The sequence below is a fragment of the Laccaria bicolor genome, genomic scaffold (assembly GCF_000143565.1).
Source record: "Laccaria bicolor S238N-H82 LACBIscaffold_8 genomic scaffold, whole genome shotgun sequence".
NCBI classification, from domain to species: Eukaryota; Fungi; Basidiomycota; class Agaricomycetes; order Agaricales; family Hydnangiaceae; genus Laccaria; species Laccaria bicolor.
Window position 1 is genome coordinate 1,477,471 of NW_001889879.1, and position 15,757 is coordinate 1,493,227.

At 46.0% G+C, this 15,757-nt stretch overlaps 5 protein-coding genes across 5 annotated transcripts; 3 read left to right on the forward strand and 2 right to left on the reverse strand.

Moving 5' to 3' along the window:
• Positions 1-126: 126 nt before the first annotated feature.
• On the forward strand, positions 127-1,661 carry LACBIDRAFT_318358 (uncharacterized protein; the record flags this gene model as incomplete). Its single annotated transcript, XM_001879320.1, has 10 exons — positions 127-285; positions 336-354; positions 413-626; positions 684-705; positions 762-840; positions 902-1,006; positions 1,059-1,146; positions 1,199-1,271; positions 1,327-1,359; positions 1,419-1,661. The coding sequence occupies 10 exons, from the start codon at positions 127-129 to the stop codon at positions 1,659-1,661; spliced, it is 1,035 nt and encodes a 344-aa protein (XP_001879355.1).
• A 250-nt stretch (positions 1,662-1,911) lies between these two features.
• On the reverse strand, positions 1,912-4,211 carry LACBIDRAFT_318359 (uncharacterized protein; the record flags this gene model as incomplete). The annotated part of the gene is made up of 17 exons (XM_001879550.1): positions 1,912-1,992; positions 2,047-2,164; positions 2,220-2,277; positions 2,336-2,394; positions 2,452-2,585; positions 2,642-2,703; positions 2,771-2,805; positions 2,856-3,038; positions 3,094-3,100; positions 3,154-3,310; positions 3,361-3,403; positions 3,459-3,578; positions 3,627-3,675; positions 3,732-3,760; positions 3,810-3,836; positions 3,897-4,049; positions 4,111-4,211. 17 exons carry the CDS (start codon positions 4,209-4,211, stop codon positions 1,912-1,914), a joined length of 1,416 nt encoding a protein of 471 aa, XP_001879585.1.
• A 2,296-nt stretch (positions 4,212-6,507) lies between these two features.
• On the forward strand, positions 6,508-8,073 carry LACBIDRAFT_293786 (uncharacterized protein; the record flags this gene model as incomplete). The annotated part of the gene is made up of 9 exons (XM_001879321.1): positions 6,508-6,529; positions 6,739-6,827; positions 7,057-7,196; positions 7,253-7,361; positions 7,418-7,612; positions 7,678-7,746; positions 7,804-7,866; positions 7,977-7,995; positions 8,021-8,073. The coding sequence occupies 9 exons, from the start codon at positions 6,508-6,510 to the stop codon at positions 8,071-8,073; spliced, it is 759 nt and encodes a 252-aa protein (XP_001879356.1).
• Positions 8,074-10,821: 2,748 nt separating this feature from the next.
• LACBIDRAFT_293787 (uncharacterized protein) lies at positions 10,822-12,208 on the reverse strand (the record flags this gene model as incomplete). The annotated part of the gene is made up of 4 exons (XM_001879551.1): positions 10,822-10,906; positions 10,946-11,346; positions 11,401-11,814; positions 11,863-12,208. The coding sequence occupies 4 exons, from the start codon at positions 12,206-12,208 to the stop codon at positions 10,883-10,885; spliced, it is 1,185 nt and encodes a 394-aa protein (XP_001879586.1). The 3' UTR covers positions 10,822-10,882.
• A 925-nt stretch (positions 12,209-13,133) lies between these two features.
• LACBIDRAFT_318363 (MFS Git1p-related glycerophosphoinositol and glycerophosphocholine permease) lies at positions 13,134-15,688 on the forward strand (the record flags this gene model as incomplete). Its single annotated transcript, XM_001879322.1, has 19 exons — positions 13,134-13,186; positions 13,235-13,260; positions 13,309-13,335; positions 13,384-13,392; positions 13,451-13,555; positions 13,605-13,642; positions 13,704-13,977; positions 14,031-14,091; positions 14,152-14,373; positions 14,428-14,434; positions 14,487-14,518; positions 14,572-14,628; positions 14,681-14,750; positions 14,804-14,862; positions 14,915-14,942; positions 15,002-15,155; positions 15,284-15,340; positions 15,401-15,483; positions 15,551-15,688. The coding sequence occupies 19 exons, from the start codon at positions 13,134-13,136 to the stop codon at positions 15,686-15,688; spliced, it is 1,500 nt and encodes a 499-aa protein (XP_001879357.1).
• Between the last annotated feature and the right edge of the window lie 69 nt (positions 15,689-15,757).

Consider the following 15,757-nt stretch of genomic DNA (forward strand, 5'->3'; position numbering starts at 1 on the left):
ACTTAAGGTTCCCCGGATCAGTGCATACTGATTAATCGCCTCTCCACTTCGCCCTCATCGCTTGCCGTCTCTTGTTTCTACCTTGAGGCTCCAAAGGACAAGAGAAACTGCAAGCCCGTTATTGAAATGACAGACTTTGAGATAGTGTGGCGCTTCATATCTTCATCCACTATCCTAGTTCCACGAAATGCTGCGAGGCCTCCAATACAACTCTTTCCCTCCAGTGAAATTGGAGTGCATGGCTTTTTTCCGACAACACTGGGCCCATTCATCGGTGCAGTCTTTGTGAGTCGACAATTCTTCCGAATCACAAGAAACTAATTTGCCCCACCAAGTTCGAAACATTCCTTTACGGTTCGTATGGTACTCCCCATTCTTTGACCGACTTTCCTGACTACAAGTTCTCTTTTAGGGATCTACTTCATCTTATTTTTCATCTGCGCATACCTCTTGCTCCGGAAGAAAAGACCGCTTCGTTGGGTCTTGCTTGCGTCCGCGATCATCATGTTCTTTCTCGCGACCGCAGATATCATCTACACCTATCATCTGGTGTTTAATAAGCTCCTTGCTAATAAATTGACCTTCGCGGAGCTCTTCCCGAAATACATGTTGTTTGTGACGAACAAGTACGTTGTAATCTTGCTCAAATTAGATACTTACTCAACAAATTTTATTTTGGTCAGTGCACTCGCAGACTCGTTGCTGGTAAGGATTTAAAGATAATTCAAAGACGAGAACCTCAACCTAGTTTTTTATTCAAGTTGTATCGCTGCTATGTTGTCTGGGGGTTCAACAAATATATCATCATTGCTCCCGCAATTTTGCTCATCGCTGGAACAGGTCTGCCACTCCTCCAGTCCTCTCCCCCGAAATAGTGGCTTACGATTTTTTTCTTTTCTAGTTTGCGGTTATATTTTTGAAGGAGCCTCGTCAATTCTTTTTAATCATGCTTGGATTTACCTATCTATGACATTTACCCTGAATGTCATTACGACGGGCCTGACAGGTGCGTTTCAAATATCTAGACGATACCATGCGGCGTCCTCATTTCCATCAAGCTGGGAGGATCTGGTACCTCTCGCAGAAGGCAGAACTAATCCTTGGAGAAGGCCTTCTTCGACGATACAACACATCCATCGCCATTCTGTATGTCCGACTCCTACGATTTCTGCGAAATGCCCCTCTTATATCTTGATAGGATAGAATCAGGAGTAATGTACTCCGTCTACATCACTCTTGATTTAGCGTTTCAGAAAAATGCAACAGCTCATGTACAGAGAGAATATCTTTATGTCGGTGTAATTTTTGCTAATCAAGAATATCCAGGCGATCCTCGACTGTGGATTTATCCAAATAGTTGTAAGTAATTACTTGGAAAACTCTATGTACCTCGACCGCTGATTTTATTGCAATTGCAGGGTATCATGCCAACTCTAATCATTGTCCAAGTCGGTCTCGGGGGTGCGGTTAACGATTTCGAGGCAAACGAAGCTCTCTCTCGCGTCGAAGCAAACAAGATTGCTCATCGTTCGCACCTCGAGGGCGTTCATTCGGTCCGGGGATCAAATCAATCATTCCCTGAAGATGTTCCCTGCTCGCCCATGCGCTCCCCGCATTGTATCTACGGCTCTAACGATACTTTCTTATCCGGTCCAGGTTGATATGGACGCGAAAGGAAATTCGAAAAGAATTGCGACGCACCCTTGCGACAGCGATATTGCGAGTTCGCCAGATTATACTCGGTATCAGTGCATCCCACATAGACCGGGACTGGCATTCCATAGGACATCGCGCCGATCGGAAAAACCTCAGCGCCCGAGGTAACCGAATGCGAACGAGGCGCATGATGTCACCACCTAGATTGAATTATATAGTCTATACATGCTGCAGGCCACATGGTCCCAATTATACTCAGACCCTTGCGACGCCCTTCTTTGCGACAATACGGCTTCTAATCAAAACCCCAAGCAGTGCGGCAACAAAAAGCAATGTCTACACAGAAAATCAAGACATTTCTGAGTATTGCATGAGAGAGCGGGTACTTACGCTTGAAAACGCAATAGGTCGAATCCACAAGTAAGCGCGAGAAAGGAGAGCGCCTTGCGTTGGTGCGGCGAAGAGGCAACCTAAACTTGCAATCGCCAATACAAGACCCGTGCGGGCACTAAATTCGAATTGTAAGGAAGAGAAACGGCGCAAGTTCCAGTATCAACACGTACCCAATTTCACTCGGAGACTGAGCGAGCGATCCGAGTGCTGTTAGTGATAATGATAACCCTAATAATATCTAATTAGAACCGTGATAATTCTTTTTTAGAAAAAAAACGCGACAAACATGCCCCTGAAAAGAAACCATACACCATCGCCACAACAACCAGGGTAGCTTTATCATGCCTGGAAATATCTAGTAACTAAAGGGGGAAAAAAAGGACGAGGAAAGATATGACGAACACTCCCAAAACAGCCCAAATCGTACCACCCGCGATGACAGTGGTTGGAATCAATAAATTCCATGCACCATAGGTATCCGCGAAAAAGTTTCCAAGAATGCGGCCTACGCAGCTGCATGCATTCAAGATGGCCAACTATGACCAAAATTTGAATATTAGCTGTTGAAGGGACCCAGGAGGAGATCACTAACCGAATAGAAGGCAAGGTTCCCGTCGACTTCATGTAGGACTGCGTATAGTTGCAAGTACACAACTGTTAGTTGATTATTTCAATTATTATTCCCTTTGTGAAGCGTAGAGGCTGTTACACTTGGACGCACCTGGGAAAAACATCCCATACATCATGAGGAAAAATCTATGGAGAAATTCAAAACAGTCCGATTCTTGGAGGCCGCTGACACCTACACAAAAATGGTCATAAGATATTCCGGCTCTTTGAGAAAGGTCGCAATCATGGGAGAGGACGGCTTCCGTATGTTAGCGGGAAGTGGTTTCCTCATGAGCAAGTTTCCAATCGTCAAACAGCCAAGGACGATGTACGCTGTATATCGCACGGCATTCGCATATCCCTTTGAGACGAGGAGGTGACTAAAATTCGGACCCGTTTTCAGTAGATTGAACAGAATTAGAAAGCCCTTAATACTTGAGCACTGCATCAAATGTTAGTTGGCGATTGTAAAGCAGTAATGAAGGTGGGATCAACTGATGGGAAAAACTAAACCGCCTGCTGAACTTCCACTGACGACAATACCCGTCGCAAGGGCTTTACGCCTCTTAAAGTGATGCGCACAAATTGAGGTCGTTGGGACGAACACAAGCCCGATTCCGATACCCATCCCCAGACCTTGACTCAAAATGATCTACGAAAAACATGAGTATATTTTGCAAAGTTCCTTCCCAGCAACTTCACTTGAAAATATTGATCAGGTTGCACCAGAGACACCATGAAAAGGCTGCAACGATATGATCAGTCAGAAGAGTTTTATCGAAGCCAGTTAAAATTCGTACGAAGTTGTGAAAATTACGGAGCCCGAGAAAATTAGGTGGTGAAAATAGCCCGCGTCAAACAGCTTCCCAGAAACTAGCCCGAGAGCAAGCGGCATCATGAGCTGAATGCTTCCGATCCACCTGGACTGATAATTAGTATGGGTGCAAATACGGCGAAGAGGAACCAACGCAATGCTACTCGGCGAATGGTTCTTCAAGAAAATCCGTGTGTAGTAATCTAAATTATTCGTGAATTGTTGGATTCACCGACGCGAAATCATTAGGGAAACTCACCTTGATATACTCCATAAGAATAAACGTAACTAAAATTTATGTTAGCGAAATAAAATAATCAAGACCCTTAAACCTCACCCGAATGTGCTGAACTGTATCATCCAACTTTTTGGCAAATGTGAAGATCAAAGACGTTTGCTCAAAGTAAAACGAGAAATATCTTACGCTCCGGCAATAGTCATCCAAGCTCGGAGACCTCCTTCTTGCACTGGCAACATCACAGACATATTTTTTGGGTGGAAGTCATTGGTTACGCAATTAATCTTGACCCCAAGTTCTGCTTTTGACTCCGTGCCAACGACGACATGTTTAGGCCATCTTCGAGGGTAAGAGCGGGGAATTAGTTTCAAGAGACGCTGCACTGGACAGGAAGGCTTACGTGTCTGAATCAAACGATTGTTTGGCCTTTCCACTTTCCCCCACGGCTAATGGGAGGAGGGAGATATTGTCGACTCTGGCTACAGTGGATTGCGCATCCATGTCGGAAGCTAGTGCACTTGCGGTGGAGTATCGAACGCTATGATGTCTTTATACGTTCAGAGTCAATGCTTTACATCATGAGAAAGCTGGTTTGGGGAGTCAACCTGGAAGAGAAATTGATCACTGCTCCTTACCACTAAAGAAGCCTGGCGTACGCAGTGAGTGCATGTGTGCTGCTAATATTAACGCCACTCCACGGTGACTCGTCGGTGAGGGTTCCTCCGACATATATGCTATCTTAATTACGTTGTCATTTCAGCGACCTTAGCTTCCCTTCAGCTCCAAAACCCACCGTCCCGCAGAGAAGAGTACGAAGCCAAGTTGGAAGCGTCTCGGTATTATAGGTAGCAGTCTTCTGTCGGAGGCAGTATACTGTGTTTGCCAAGTCGAAATCATTTAGTCGGTTGAGAGGGCGACCGACGAGGAAGAAGGAAGATAACAGAAGATAACTTACGAGGTGTGAAATGGTAGTCTCTCGTAGACAGACTTCGATATTATGTGAAGTCGTACCTTGGTTCACGATAATATTATGGCAACAGGGAGTGGTCAGCTTCGTTTTCGCGGCAAACACCGTTGTTTGTCCACCTGCCGAGTTGCGTGCCGGACATAACTATTACAAAATACCATTTTCCCACAATAATTACCTTACTTGAGCTCGTAAAATGTTGAGCACTAACAGTTCTGAGAGTGCGTCGAAGATGGTAAGTACACAATCTCCTGTCTATTTGCTTTTTAAATTTGTTTGTTATCTTTATGTTATGATACTTCTGCTATGTAAATTGTTCTACCAACACTGTCCAGCTTTCAGCCAGTCACATTATGCTGTTCAAAAAATTAGTCAAAATTCAAAGTTCTTTTTCAGCCACTGTGCAAAGTTGAAGAATGGTGAAACAAACTTCAGCAGTTAAGATTGAAGAAAGTAATTTGATTCTCTTCACCACAAATCTGCAGCACTCCTCATGCTGAAGAAAACAATAAAAAAAGCTAACTTTCAACTAAAATGCCTTTAGTATCATTGAAATTCTGTGGGGTAAGTTATTGTAAGTCCTGTGATAATTACAAGTACTCAGAAGGGAATAAATCTTCTAGTACATTTTCAAATCACTGCTTTTCCCAGGTGTTATACTTTGAATGAGGTATTTTTTATTTACTCTGTGAATATGGAGGGTAAAGACATGACTGTAATGGAGAAGTAGCATTAGCAAGAAAGGACAGTAGCTCATCAATTAATTCCTGGAATACAAGAAAATATGTAGAGTGAATTCTAGTCAGAGATTGAAATATACATACCCATAGTCCTTAAATTTGAGTTGCAGTAAGGATATTCAAAAGATTTTCTCAGCTACCTTGCCACCAGTTTGAAAATTTTCAAAGTCTGCAGATGGAACCATGAGATGAAAAAAATTTCAATGCATTTTTTACTAATCCTTTGACCTGGATTGAACCTCATAGATTGCAACAGGCTGAGAGCTGGGTAACATCAGTAAAACAATTCAGAAGGTTAAGTACCATGATACAGAGCTGACAAACAAATTTCCAAACTAAATAGACAGGAAATGGTGTACCCATCATCACTGATGCACTCTCAGAACTGTTGTTTTCAGTGGATGCTTCACATTTACAAGCCACAAGTAAGGTAATTATCGTGGGAAAACAGTATTTTGTAATAATTATGCGCGGCAGCAACTCGGCAAGTGGACAAATAACGGTGTTTGCCGAGAAAACGAAGCTGACCACTCCCTGTTGCCATATAATATGAAGTAGGGAACTGGCAGTGCATGCGGCGCTGTAGCGGAAGCGTGACGTTTGTGACTGGTAGGTTACAGACGCTCGGTTTCGATACACTAGACCGTTTGAACGACTGAATTCACTGAGTCCTAAGTAAATACATCAGGCCTTTTTATAATAGATAGGAGGGGTGGTTATGTAATGAGGGTCGCAAGGGACTCGTGGAAAAGGCAATGTAAGGACAGTGATTGGCTAACATAGAGGAAGGTACGAGCTAAGGGGTATGTACGCGTAATCGAAAGGAGACGCGTAAGCTAAAAAGGACGCATCAGCCGTTGAACGTTGAGGACGCGTAAGCGCAAACTGGAAAGGGGGAATGAGTCCGCTGGATAAGATAAGATAAATGAGTGTTACGTAGTGACATCTGTCACAGGCGCCAATGCGGGGTAATATTCCGTCACGACCACGTGACTCATACGATATGACAAAATTTCGTCGGCGTTGTATGCGCCATTGGAGGCGTACCTTCAACTCCAAGACCCAGCACCGTATCGCAGGGCAGAGTACGATGCCGAGTTGGAAGCGTCTCAGTACGGGGTATCTTCAATTTCTATAATGTTGTCACCTCACACCATTATGTAACGCCCAATTTTTGCCTTCTCATGACCACTCTCAAACAGGTTTAGCGCAAGTCTACAGTTGATATTTATTTGTGGCTCGATACCAAGGCGATGAACACGAGGCGGCGTATCAGGTCTACTTCCCCGAGTTCTTTCTACTCGTACTCGTTCTTTGACAGCTAAATCCACCCCAGCTTATAACCTCTACCACAACTCTACAACAACACAAATCCAACTCGAAGGCCGCCATCATTGGCTCGGCATCGTTGTGAGTCTTTGGGGCGTTCCCTGAGGCGCACTGTTACTTTGCTATGTCTTTGACTGGGCGGCCCCGAGCCCGCCAGATACCTGCGGCTGAGTCTGAGCGAACGGACTCTTATTTTAAATCCTTATTACAAGCAATACATGATCTCACTGGAGAGATCGAACAATTTAGAAAGGTATTGTTTCAGTCTGTAGTTGGCGACTGGTTTCCAGATTAAACTTTCCCTTGATAGAGAGACGACGACAGAGAAGATATTCTACTTTTAACAATCGAATTGTCGAAATGGATTTTGGCAGAAGCAAAATCTCGGCCACCAAATACAGCGCTCATGATGAACACATTTTTGGTGATCTCTGTGGAGGCCTACGCGTCGTATGTCTCTGTTTAACGGCGAACTATTGGGTTGTCATACCAACTTTCTTTACTAGGCTTCTGCGATCGATTTTGGCACACCTGACCCAGAAGGGCCGTCCGATGGATCACAAGGTTGAAAAGGCGCTGAAGGATCAGCTCGACAACTTTGTAGAGCTATTCAAAGTACATATTAAGTTATTAATGGTTGTTGCTTCTATGGTTGACCACATTCTATACAGGAAAATTTTTCTATGGCTCGGTCAACCGGAAGCTACGTTCTGCCTTCTGAAGGTGATTTTTCTGCTTCATTTATGTACCCAATTATGTGCATTAACATTCACGAAGAGAATCCAAGTTTCTTTTGTAATGCGAGCAATTTTACTATCAATGGCGGCACCTTCATCGGTCATATACCTGGCACAGACCACCGTGGGGTGCGTGTATGTCGTTCCCTACGTGTGTTATACCAACCATTAACCCGGTATATCATGCACACTAGGCAGAATTTTTTCAATCTGCATCGGACGATAATTCGGCAGTCATTCGCGGTGATATCGTCAGGCTGCAAGTAAGTCCTGTTACGGCATCAGTCATTGATTTCATGTACATATCGTACACTTTTTAGGAAATGATCCTCCGCGCCATGAACTTCAACATCGCCATCATCGTTTTATTTTCTGAGAGGAGGGTGGGGGCGGGGGCAGTCTCATCAAGCTGTCTACAGTGATTTGCCCGTGTCCCTCTCCGTCAGGGCGGTCTTACCAGACGGCTGTGATGACTGCCCTTTCCCCTCGGCAGATACACCTCTCTGAGAGGGGTGGGTGTGTGGGGAGTGTCATTAGCTGTCTATGATGACTTCCCGTTCCCCTCTCCTTCAGATTACATTTACCTCTAGAAGGGTGGGGGTGGGGGAAGTGTCATTAGACTGTCTATGATGACTTCCCGTTCCCCTCTCCTTACATACCTCGAATTCAAATACTCACATAATGCGTTGCCTGCCTTTTTTCTGATTAATGGCTCTAACAAATGTACAATGGGCGTTGTGAGAGCACGAAGATTGTTTGAACCATGATCGCGGTGTGCGAAAGGCCGACAACATCCTCTTGAAGAACACAAAATGGACAAGATGTTTGCGTAAGAGAAGCAAAAGTGTCGTTTGAATCACTATATTATCGAAATGGCCCGATAAGTATTACATAACGCCCTTCCGATCCATACCATAAATCCTCGCCGAGCTCAAAATCTAAACCAGACAAAATCTTCAACCAAGAAATACCCCCCGAGAAAAAAAGGGAAATAAGTACACCAAGAAAGCGCTTTGCCACCCCAAAACTACTCTCCACAGAATCTCAAAGCGCGTTGCAACCCGCGGCCGTATACAAATCACAGCGCTTGAACCTCCCAAAACCTTCCCATAACCCCCAACCCATCAAGACGCATTACAACCCGCATACAAATCACCCCCCGACCCAACCATCTCATCAACATCTACAGGCCAACCCTCATCAATCTCCGCCAGCAACAAAAGAGAAAGAGAAAGATAGACAGCACGCACAAGCAAAAAACGTATCAAGCGGCACCATATCCAACACCCCCATAGGCGTCGACGTCCTCATCGGCTGACCGCCCCATAAAACGCGGATATAATAGGAACGGGCGTGGTTTTGTTTCAAGTAGAGTTCAAAGACGATCTGTGAGTGGAGTGAGCTCGAGATAAAAAGGGAAAAAATGGGGAGGTAAGTTACCTCGCTGCCCATCCCAGGCCAAACCATATTCGCTACTTGTAAAAAACCAAGCAGGGGCGCGATAGATCCATCGTGTGCAATCTTCCCATATTCAACACCCACGTCAGTTTTCCATCACAACCCCACAGACGAAAACGTACATTATGCACATATTTCATCTGAGATGAACCGTTGACTTTGGCTTGGAGGTGTCCCTTCAACTCCAAAACCCACGCACCGTACCGGAGGGCAGCGTACGAAGCTGAATTGGGTGCGTCTCGGTAGAGGTAGGAGTATTCCCAGTTTCCGAGGCGGTATACTGTGTTTGCCTGGTTAATTCGATTTAGCAAGCTGATCATGAGAGGGGGAGAAACGGGGAAGACGGAAGAAAACGTACGAGGTCTTGAGACACACATTCCGACGTGGCGTTCACATTGCATGGGAGCGACTTCCCATGACACTGCTTGGCGCTCATATTGTCGTAGTAGCTAAGTACCCACACACGGCATCAGCCTCAAAGAAAACGGAAACGAAAAAATAAGAATCACGTACTGATCAAAACTAACATGCCACCCCGCCCCATCTCCCACCTCAACCCCCGATATCCTATCCAACTGCGCATATACAGGTTTCGCCAGCTCCAAATGGTCTTTCCATGCCTGCCCATTCGCTCCGGTCGTATAATCTGCTTTTATAGAAGAGGCTTTGGGGCAGGAGTAGGTAGGCTCGAGGGAATCAAAGGCCGACGATTGGATGAGCGCCGCTGCGTTGGTTGTGAAAGGAAAAAGACCGCGAATGAGCCCTGATGCGACCTGGGATGTTATCACGTTGTTTGTTACGCCTTGGTATGTGAGCAGCGTCAGTTGGAGTGGAGGGAAGGAGGAAGGGGGAGTACGCACGAATTTGAACCTTCTTCGGATCGAGCTGCGGACTGAGCCCTAATTGGAACGCATATACTTGTCGTAGGTCCCGTCCGTGCGTTATAGCGTCTTCGAGGCCCTCTCCGGTAATTTGCGGGAACTGGCACGAGCTGCCCGCGAACCCTGGGCCAACGGTGGACGTCCATGGATTGATGGGGTTCGTGCTTGCTTGCCACTGATCATGACAGAAAAGTATCATTTATACCCATTCTTGGGTTTGATGAGAAGGTAAGTACCTGGACCTGTGTTATTTCGGATCCACGACCTCTCTGGCTTTGATTGATTGAGTATGGGTTTAGCTGGGGAAATGGAATGGAGGAGACGTACGTTCTGACACCATACATAGGCCCTTCACCGTCACACGACCAACTCACTGATTCCTCGAAGAAAGTGTTGGAAGCGTAGGGGGTACGTTTATGGTGCCTCTGTATAACTTCTACGTATTCCAATGTATATTCCCTCCCTGGATATCTAGAAAAAATTACATAAAAACGTAAAGTTGGAGGAGGAGAAGAACCCACTCACTTATATTCCCTCGGCCTGACATGAGGCATATTACACCAATTATACGTTCCATACTCCTTGTTAGGGGTATCGGACGAAGTGTATATCCCAGGCGCCCCAGTGCCAGTGAGCGCAAAGGTCAGGTTGTTGGTGTTACTTGCGTTAGGGGGGTAGTGTACCACTGCAGCGGATGTACGACATGCATATACCGCGAAGATGAGGGAGGCGGCAATGAACATGGGGACGATGGCGCTGAGTCCGGTGGGGAGTCAGGTGGGTATATGGGCACTGGTATACTTATGCTAGTACCATGTCAACAGCCGACGAGCTTCTCCATGCTAAACTTGAAGAACGTGTGTCCTTCAAAGAGTATCACGCGGTCCAGCGCGAATAGTTGATGAAATAAGTAGGGCATGTTTTCATCGACAAATGAGACGCGTTCGGACTGTGTATGTTTTGATGTTTTGCATATGAGTTCAGACGATGACAACTTGAACACACAACGATGACCTCGATTGTTTTATGTACATTTGCATGCATGACAAGTGTAAGGAATTTAGTCCGATTCATCAGGACCAAACTTCACAACCGCCTCAAAAAGCTGAAACCCAACACTAACCTCACCACTACACAACGCCGGAAAAACCTCCATAACCTGCATCTCCAACCTCTCTTTCAACCCCTCAAAAAACGCTCTCCCTCGATCATCATACCCCTCATCAACCCCCGTATGAAAACAAAGATCAATCCCACAAATCTCCGGCATGCAGCGCTTTTCCTTGGGACCCGCTATCAACGCGTCGATATCCTGCAAGAGGGGTATGAGACTCTCAACGAGGGGCGCTCCGAATTCTTTTCGGATTTCAGTGGGTTGGAGACGGATGCCGATGCTTGCTTCCAGGAGCTCGGGGAATGATGTGGTTCGTAGGAGTTGATGGATTGCGGGCAGGTCCACGTCGATCGTCATCTGGCATAATTGGGAAAAAGTGTCGATTTGGATGGTATTGGCATCAGGCGAAACTGATCGCGAAAAAGTCAATGTTTGAACAAATGAGATGAAAAAACGTGACGTACGATAGGGATAAGAATCCGGAGGGAACATCTCAAAGCTTTCTAGCGTTTCTTTGGCTATACGAGCGATAGCCCAACCCGTATTGATATCATTCATATCGTCCGGGTCCACATTTAGGCGTTCCAATTTCGTAAAGTCGAATTTTGCGCGTTCAAAAAGGAATAACAATGTACCTTCGCAAAAACCATAACTAAACTCTTTCAAAGAACGCTGAGGGGCTTGTTGAGGTGGAGGTTCGGAAGTTGGCTCGAGGTCCAACGTAACCTCGCAAACGTTCAGGTGATAGAGCTGTACGGGCTCCGTGACGAAACGCCACGGTACATTCTCGACACTTGACAAGTACAGCTTTTTCAGCGTGGGTCGAGCACGCGCACGGAAGCAGGATCTCTTCAATTCTTCATCGAATTCGGCCCAGTCTATCATCAGACGGAGACTACCAACCATGGAAAAGGTTATCAGCTGACTTAACGAGTCAAGCAAGCGAGATAATTCCGGTTTGTTGATGAACCATAGTAGCTCTGAACCCGAATTGGGCGCGTTGCCAAACTTGAATTCGCGTACGTATGTCGAGAGTATGGGGTTGTTGAAAAAGAGTGTGTCGAGGTTCTGCAGACGAGTGATCACCTCACCTTCGTTTGAGGCTGGAGTATGGAGGAGGAATTCAATGGAATAGAACAGGCGGGCGCGGCACAATGGTAACACGGCTCTGCAGGTGACCGACATGTTTGAGAGTGTGGCGTGATCATCGTCTTTGTAAAGACTCCGAGTGACTTCGAAGAGGATGTCCAAAGGCGTGGGATTCGAGGACATGTTCATGGAGAGAAGTGGGGGTAGTGTCAGAGTAGCGGTTGCCACTTGCTTCGTATGTTTAAGAACGTCACTAGGCGATGTGATTTTCGGATGGACGGCTGTGTTTATAACCATCAACATTCATCACTGCCTGCTCATTGGCAAGGTGAATTCGTTTTCCGTCTGAAACAATGGGGGGGAGAGACCTTGAAAACGACGGCACCAATGCCCGGTAATAGGTGTTCCGTTTTTTTCCCCGTTGTTTTGAAGAGCTCCGAGTTTGTTGGCTGTGTCGGAGGTATGAATTCCAGCCAGCGGCGATGGTGAGCGTGAGGTTTTTGCGGTGGTCACGGTGGTGAAGATGAGGAGAAACTCGGGGACGGAGAGGGAAATATGGACAGCCGCGGAGTTCGTCAAGGCATATAGTTGTCACGCGTCCCATTCGATGGATTCTATTATGTAGCTTGCCATTCTGCGAAGTTGAGAGTGTGAGGGGAGGGCATCGATCGCTATTTCAAGAGCTGGTTGCGTGATGGTGATGGTATGAGCTAGAGTGGACATTGAGTGGACAATTGATGACCTCAACGGCTTCAAGTCAACAGCAATCCCGTTTCTTCGCACGAGTCCATCATGTTCGCGAACTCATTCACTAAACAATGGTGCAACAATCATATAACGACCAAGTTCACATGCATTTCGATTCCATAGCGGCAAAGCCATACTTGTCCCCTCTTATCCCGGAGCGGTCCCAATGAAGAACAGCCAGTTCCCGATACACAGTCGTAGCGTCTAAATTGTGACAGATCGCAGACCGACTACTGATGGACGTCGACCACGATACCTCGCTTCCATCGCTCAAACTCTATAAAAAAGAAGCCATGCCCGAGAGACAAGCTCCTCGCGCCTCTTTACCACCACACCAGTCAGTGCTAATTTTTGAAGAAGAATGGCGACCACAAGTTTCAAGGAGCGTCTTAAAAACGTCTCCCTCATCTTCGCGTATGTATTTCATGCCTTGTCGTGTATCACCAACTAAGCGATTTATAGTTGCGGTACTGCTCTATTCTCAGACGGTATGTATCTCGTCTAGTATTTTATTCATCCTAATTACTTGATTCCAGGATACGCTAATGGTGTGATTGGAAGTGGTGCGTTCCATGTCCAATGCTTGCTGCTTCTTATCCACCTTTCTCCAGTGAATACACGTCAGTCCCAGCTCCCACGATTCCCATTTATGTTTGGTTGACAACCCCGTTCTGATAGTGTTAAGCCGCATATACGGGGCAGATGAGCTCGCGCACCACAACTACAGCCGCATCTTGACTAGCGTCGCTTTTGCCGGAACGATCGTGGGCATGCTGACCTTTGGTGAGTAATTTCAACCTTTCTTGCCTTGCCTGCCCTCATCATTGCCTAGGTTATCTTTCGGATAAGATTGGAAGAAAATTCGGGATGGTATGTTGCTTTCCATCGCCACAGACTATGTCATTTACCCCAAGTTTTTGAAAGATGGCAGCCACCGGCATCGTCGCTCTATTTTCCCTCCTATCATCTGCTTCTGCTGGTGCTCACGACAGTACAGGTGGACTTCTCAGTATGCTTAGTGCCATGCGGTGTGTATGACGGTCACAGGCAGATCGAACAATTGCAATTTACATGTCGAGTCAGTTTCCTTTTAGGAATCGGTATCGGTGCGGAATACCCTTGCGGCTCCGTTTCTGCTTCGGAGCAATCGGAGGAAAAGGGTATTCAGAAGGACGCTCAGCATCGGTGGTTTGCTCTCGCTACGAGTACGATCGTTAGAATCACTTTTTTACTCGTCTGTAACATTGACCCATCACAGATGCGATGATTGATTTCGGCTTCGTCATCTCAGCATTCGTGCCTCTAGTCCTATTTTGGATGTAGGTGTTTTTTTCTCTCCATAATTCAACATTTTCAAACAAACGTCTGACTTGATCCAGCTTTGGCGAACACCACCTTCGCGCTGTCTGGCGGCTTTCTTTGGGATTGGGGGTTGTCCCCGCACTGGCTGTGTTCATCTGGCGTTTGTCCATGGAAGAGCCTACCCGGTACCAGAAGGATTCCATGCAACATGCGAAAATACCATATAGGCTTGTCTTTAAGCGCTACGGGGGCTCGTTGGCTGCTATTTCGGCTACGTGGTTTCTTTATGATATCATCTCGTATGCATGTTTCGTTATTATGCATGAATCGATTTTTAACCCTCTTTTCTTTAGGTATCCTGTACGTATGATTTGGGTGTTACATTCGAATTACACTCTAATCCGCTTGATAGTTTGGGATATACTCCTCCATCATCGTTGATCGGTAAGCCGAATCACCTATCCTTCTATCCTGGCCCTTCTCATCTCTTTTGTCAGCGTCACCGGCGGATCATCTGCTTTATCTGTAGTCTTCGGCTGGAACGTCATCATCTAGCAAGTCGTCGTTCACCATGCCTTCGACCGCCATGCTAAAATTCACTTGCAGTCTGTTCTATATGCCTGGTACGATTGGAGGTGCATTTATCGTTGACTATCTCGGCCCAAAATGGACCATGGTACTCAAAATTCATTGAGATATTCGAGTAAACCTTTTGATTTGGAACATGAGATCACTGGTCTCCTTTTTCAAGCGTTCATTGGGTTTATCATGAGTGGACTCTATAAACAGTATGTATGAACAGCTTTTATCTCCTGCGCAAGCTAATTAATCGGCCTTCAGATTGACGGAGCATATTGCTGCTTTTGCTGTTGCGTACCCGCCTAGCTATCATACCCACTTACTAAATATATAAGCGTCATTTTGCAGGTTGTGTATGGCGTCTTCCTCAGTTTCGGAGAACTGGGTCCTGGTAATTGCCTGGGATTGCTGGCTAGCAAGAGTAGCCCCACTGCTGTGCGAGGGCAATTTTATGGCATTGCGGCGGCCATTGGGAAGGTTGGAGCGTTTATTGGAATATGGAGTGAGCTAGATGCTCTTTTTTTTTTTCGAACTCGGCTTAACCCTCTGCAGTCTTCTCCCCTATCATTCAAGGTAACGTCGGACAACTGTGCTGGAACGTACGTGGCCACTGAACACATAAGAAAATAGATTTCGGAGGAGCTAATACTGATAGAGGAAATACCGGCCCTTTCTGGATTGGGAGTGGTGCGTCATGATCATTGCGTCCTTGGTGGGTTCCTCATTAATTATTAAGTATTTGAACAGGTTTCGCTGTCCTTAGCGCTCTTATTACGTTGTTTTTCATCCGACCTCTTTCGCATGATGGAATGGTCGAGGAAGACCGTGCGGTAATCCTTTTTTCTTCTTTTCAATTACATAGGTGTTTTTCAGTCCTGACTGACTGGCCACTTGTAGTTCCGCGAATACCTGGAGGCGAACGGTTATGATACGAGCACGATGGGGTTGAAGCCCACAGATGCAGATTTTTCGGGTTCGGTTGATGAGAAGGATTTGGATGGTGATGCGAAGATTGTTGGTGGTGTAGCGGCATAAATAAATGAGCTACAAACGAGGTATCATGACCAACCACAAATGTGGTAGTGGAATAAAGAAAAGAAATTG